The sequence below is a fragment of the Cryptotermes secundus genome, unplaced genomic scaffold (genome assembly GCF_002891405.2).
Source record: "Cryptotermes secundus unplaced genomic scaffold, Csec_1.0 scaffold196, whole genome shotgun sequence".
Classification (NCBI taxonomy): domain Eukaryota; kingdom Metazoa; phylum Arthropoda; class Insecta; order Blattodea; family Kalotermitidae; genus Cryptotermes; species Cryptotermes secundus.
This window is the reverse complement of record NW_019735556.1, coordinates 121599-127598: the sequence shown is the minus strand read 5'-3', so window position 1 is coordinate 127598 and position 6000 is coordinate 121599. Positions and strand designations below refer to the sequence as shown.

At 41.2% G+C, this 6000-nt stretch overlaps 1 protein-coding gene across 2 annotated transcripts in view; it reads left to right on the top strand.

Annotated features, from left to right (window-relative positions):
* LOC111869544 (protein O-mannosyl-transferase Tmtc3) overlaps positions 1 to 6000 on the top strand; it is a 54529-nt gene that overhangs the window by 12700 nt on the left and 35829 nt on the right. The window contains exon 2 of one of the 2 annotated variants that reach the window (XM_023861162.2): positions 2976 to 3166. In XM_023861162.2, the coding sequence (XP_023716930.1) occupies positions 2981 to 3166 (186 nt within the window). In that variant the 5' untranslated portion in view covers positions 2976 to 2980. Of the gene's footprint in view, positions 1 to 2972; positions 3167 to 6000 lie in introns of both variants that reach the window. The other variant, XM_023861161.2, reaches the window with a different exon arrangement.

The window sequence follows — 6000 nt, the reverse complement described above, 5'->3', positions numbered from 1 at the left end:
ACATATATATATATATATATATATATATATATATATATATATATATACACCTTTCAGTGACACGAGAATCATGAACTATGTACCGGAAAGGATATGTGTAAGGCTTATTTTAAGACACTATCACATAATTTGTGCAGAGGAAATTAAGAAAACCAAAAACATCACTGAGACTGAAGTTCTCTTATTTAAATTTGAAATGTATGGGCGAATTATTGCCATCATGTAGCATTGCAAACTGAACACTTATACTGCTAAATTCCGGTATGGAATCGAATGTGCTTATAGCCCATTGCTTTTGAATGAACAACTTGCATAAGATGAGAGCCTAGAATTATATAAAACAGAATCAGCGCTGATGTATATTTTAGATAAATAATTTACGTTTATAAAATAATGCATATAATAGCCGTGTTATATAAATGAGAAGCCACACACTTAAGTAAATTTCTTGTACTGACCCAAAATGAGACTTGACGAAACCCGTATAGGTCTACACTAAACTGAATTACGTGTACACGTATTCTCTACACATTGTAGGCACTAAAGTATGTGTGTTCGCTTATACACAGCTTGATAATTAAGGTTATATAAATATAATAACAATGTAAAAATCACGGGTCGTACCTGAGGTATCCCTCTGAACCAAGTGAAGTCCATTACTTCTGTTGGTTACCGTTTGATCGCTATATCCTTTACCACACTACATAATATTGAAATCTTCAATGAATATGAGCTGAGGAGAATATTAAAAGTAGCCACTACTTATTCTTTAATTACGTATTGTCACGTCCCCATCAATATTCGTTTTAGATTCTAACAGAAACAAATGATTATCGATAGTCTGTTCCGCCATATTGCAGATACATATCTGTCATTAGGAGGCTTGTTTTCTGGTTGAGTGCCATATCCATTCATCCTATATACCATGAAATATATTCAATCCGCGGGCCCGATTCCCGTGCAGAGGCAGAGATTTTTCTGTTCCTCCACCACTTCCAATTAGCTTAGGGCGTACCAGGCCCTGTACACAGTGATTAACAGGGACTCTTTCATCGCGGGAAATGCGGCCAAGGCGTCAAACTGATCACACACCTAGGCCTCCACACGAATCCATGGAGCTATTGTCACTCCCCTGTACCTTCTCTTGGCGTGGCGCGTAATTGAATTTTGGCATCTTCTGAAACTCCTGCAGAATATGGTAACGTACGACGTTCTTAGCCCTAAGGAAGATGCCTGCTGTGCAAACTGACAGGGCACTGAATAAACGGCACAGAGATCGGAATCTAGCCGTAGGGCGCAGTGTAAAGCCGAAGAAACGGACCCAGGGCAATGGTGGGTGCCGAAAGAAACTGGCTGCCGGCAGGGTTAATGTTGCATTAAGAACCAAGAAAAGGACGTTCGGAAGGCGTCGGGCGCATCCGGAATGCGACAAAAGGAAAAGCAACCGAGATCTAAGACAGCACCTACGTCTTGGAAGCAAGAGAATATCCGGCGTATCTACAAGAAGGCTGTCGGACACCGTGAAGCGAATAGCCGGATCTTCCGTCAGGATGCGGAAAATGAGCGTCAGAACACTGGAGGGGTCGGCGCCCTCCGAAACGGGGGAAAAAATTGCACATAGAGTAGGAGCCGGAAATTTAGGAGCACCCGGCCACTCCTAGCTAGTTTTCCCCATCTGACTGGAGAATCAGGATGACGGTGATAAACGTGGACGGACTGACGCCTTATTAGGAAGCCGCTCGGGACCAGCGGCCTTAAGGAGGGAGCAACGGGAGCGGTTGGAGAGTAAACACCATGAACAACCGGGAAACGGGAAGGAAGGAGTGATCAGTGCAAGCACAGCCCTCGGTAAAGAAGAAATGACGGTACCCATATAGGCCATTCGTGACGAATAGCCTTAAGGAGGGAGCAGTGTGACATGACGCCCGAAAGTCGGAATAGTGAAGTCAGAATGGATGTTCATTGATGGTCAACGACTCGGTAAACGCGGCAACGAATTCACAAACAACAGTCTAGTAATTTCTTTATCTGCAATGGCGCTGTAAACGCCTTACCAGTAATAGAGAGGCTGTGTTTTCTGTGTTGTTCGTGCGAAATGGTTATATAGAAAAGTTCAGTTGCGAAAAGTTAGTTGAGTTTCGAGACGCTAGCCTACTAGGATAGGAGCTTGGAAGACGAGGAATTGAATTGAGTCAAATCTTGGGAATTGCAGTTTCACAATAATGGTAAGAAAGGAAGTAAGCAGTGGAAAGAACACTTCATGTGTGATTTAAATTTACAGCGAGACTGTTACGAATCCGTTGCCAGGATATGACTAGTGGAGACTGAGAAATCTAGTGTGTGCGCAGCGATGAACTGTAAAGTGTGTAGATCATTTATGGTGCTCTATTGCCAGCAGTTCTAACTACTGTGTATAAGTTGTCAGTAAATCCAATCATATAATGCAGAACCCATCTATAAGTCCCCCCCCCCCCTGAAATCATGACAATATTAAAACAGGCCATTTCAGCTCTCCCATATCCTCCAGTTTTAAGATTCATCACCATCCTTTCTTGTCCCAGTCAGAATTGCATAGCCTCAGCAGTTGATATGGCTTTGTAAAAATATGTCATGTTTTATCCTGTTAAACCCTAAAATTCACCCTGCAACTGGCAAGAGCTTTAAATAGGTTTTTGCCATACTTGATTATGTAGCTAGAGTGGTCTTTATCACCAGCAAGCGATATAGTTGACTTGCAGGTTTGTTCATATTAGAACAACACCAATTTGTTGATGTTGACTTACTGAACTGTGGCATTGCAAAACAATGATGGATTTGTGGTTAACACAAAGCTTTTTTGTGTTTGATAGTGTGCCTCTTATTCCATTTACCCCATTTACTGGTAATATAATTTTTAATTCCGGTTTAAATATGCATTATATAATCAGTTCACACATGCTGAAACTGAAAACTTTGGTGTTTTATGTGACCAGCAGGAAAAATGGCATCACGACTGGTACTATCTGCTGTAATATTCATCACCTGCATGGTGTGCTACTACAACAGCCTGCAGTGCGGCTTCGTGTTTGATGACATCAGCGCCATCAAAGACAACAGAGATCTTAGACCTCATATGCCACTGAAGAACATCTTTTTCAACGATTTCTGGGGAACTGCTATTCATAAAGTATGATCATCCATATATTTTGTTTTTGTGTAGTGGCTTACTGATGTTATAATAATGTAGAAGTAAAGCTATCCCTGTACCACACCATGAAGACCCATAGGGTTGTGAGACGTTGAAGGCTCCACATTATCTAGACAATCAGCTCAAAGATGGCGGTAAGGTTGGCAGCCTTACGCGCCGGTCATGCTTTACTCCCCAGGAAAATTATTTAATTAATTCCTGGTACTCATTTTTGTTAAGAGGCTGAGTCGGCCCCAGAGCCATAGTGCGGCTGGAAGGATTAGGTCAAGTGAAAAAAAATCCAATGGCCTCATCGGAACTTGAACCCCTGACCTTCCAGCTTGTAACTTAGTGCCTCAACCAACTACGCTACCGCATATATATATATATATTGTGTGTCTTTATCTGCACAAAATTTTGTTGTTGAAATCCTTCTGATCCTGACATATGATCTTGGCTCTACTAATCAAAGCATGAATGACTCTCCATTTTACATGATGTGGGTGGTTAGATTTGAAGTGCAGATAACAAAATTAAGAACATAAGACATGATCTGATCATCAGTGAATACCAAAAAGAATTTGTTGACTCTGTAATGAAGACATTGGGAAGCAATTGTCCATCTTCAGATACAGCATACAAGGGCACTGTCATTATCCCATATGTTAAGTGTATTTAAAGAAATTCAGGCAAATTGAAAACTGTTCCAATGTCTGGACCATTTTGAAAACTGAATGTACAACATGTGAGACATGGATGAAAACTGGACCAGTTAGAGATATCCAGCAGATGAAGCAGTGTGATTGCAACATCTCATGTGATTGTGGTAGCTGTTCCTTTAGAAGTGAGCATTAAGGAGTACAGATATAACCTGACATAGTGTCTGCTTGAAAGGAAGTGGTTATGGACTAATTTGAAGTGCTGTGTTGACATTTGCTTGAAGGGACATAGGAAAGCCATGATGAACTTCAGTCAAGGTAGCTTGCAATCCCAGCCAAGACTCAGTGAAGTCACCTTCCTAATATAGGTTCAGGCAGTAACATTACAAGTTTTACTGCTTGAACCAACTTGCTTGGTAACTAGCTTAAAAATTTTCTGATGCACATTTTCTTGAATGATTGCATAAGTATCAACTTATTGCCACAGAGGTAAGTACCTAGCTATTGTTACATGCTGATTTTTATCATTGCTGTGGGTCACAGCTTCGGAAATATGCTCACTCACTTGCCATGAAGAAATGACATGTCCAAAATCACACATTCGGATAATGCAAGGTAAAATTATGCTTGAAGGTTAATAAAAAATCTCAGAAAACTGAGTCTTATAAAGTGAAATCACTGTGCTTATTTTCACATTGGCACTAGGTGGAGGGGAGTGACCAACTCCATGCACCAGTTTCAACGCCCCTGTGGGGGGGAGGCAAGGAGCCTCCTGAATCCAGTGTTGGATAGGAGGTGGGGTCTGGATGGACAGCGTGAGGAAAGAAAAATCTGTTCCCATTGCCAGAAATCTAACCCCGAATCCCTGATCATCCAGCCCATAAACTAGCCTATGCCAACTGAGCTATCTCAGCTCATGTCTTTTTGAAGTAGTCAAAATAATAATTATATACAAAAACTTGTAGTCATCTCTTTTTCTTCGCCCCTCACCATAATTTCTATGGCCTTTGTAGGTCCTGTGGTGAGTACCATGATATTTCAAAGGTACTGTATAAATAAAAGGATCTAAATATAATAGAATTCCAAAAACATAATGCATTTATGCTTGACTGTTCTTCACCATAAGAAAATTTGATTAAAAATTAGTCCTGTTTTAGTTATTATGTAGCCTATATGAACATCCCCCTCGTTGGTGGCTCCACCTAATCGTGGTGAGGGGGTTTGAGTATGCCAATGACCCTGAGAGCTATACCAGCGGTAGCGTAGCTACTGGCAGGGCCTCCCTTGCTGGACAGGTCAAAGGGTAGGCATCAGACGAAGAGAGACACCAAAAACTGATGCCGGAAGCAGCGTCATCAGCAGCGACTTGAAGCACAGAGTAAATAATGCTCGAGATGGTTCAAGTTCGTATAGCAACAGGCGTGACCAGAGTGGTTTGAACGGCTGTTGTACTGCGATGTGGAAAGCAAATGGAAAAACTACCACATTATCACTTTTCCTGGATAGTCTCTTTCCAAAACCAGAGATACCATGTATGCGAGATATTTCATTTGAAGGAGAAAGCTCTAGATCGCATCAAGTGGAGGAACTGTTTTGGAAGAGACTGTGGACCTGTCGTCTTGACAGATTACTGATGAATGAATGAATGAATATGAACATATGAAACCAGAATTCAGGACTGTTGTCAGTACTGATGACAGCAGTTATAAATACTGGTATTATATATGTTAGCCAAAATTCAGAATAAGTACTGAAGTTCAGAATTCTGGAATTTGCTGATCATTATTGATAATGCATCCAGTATTTTTGCCAGAGCTTGAAATAAGGAAGTGTTGGATTGAATAATATATGGCTTAAGAAACATAACATGATGTAACATTGTGTTAAAAGTGTAGGTAAAAAAAGATAGAGCTATCCCTGTAACAGGCTCTGGATGTCCATAGGGTTGTGAGACATCAAGGCTCATACACTGTCCAGACAGTCAGCTCACAGGTGGCAGTGAGGTTGTCAGTCTTATGCACTGGCTGCCCTTTACCCCAAGGTAGATTTCTGTTAGAGGCTGAGTTGGCCCCAGAGCCATAGTGCAGACAAAGGATTAGGTCAATTGAAAATTCCAGTGACCTCACTGGGAATCAAACCTGAAACCTTCCAGCTTATATCATAGTACCTCAACCA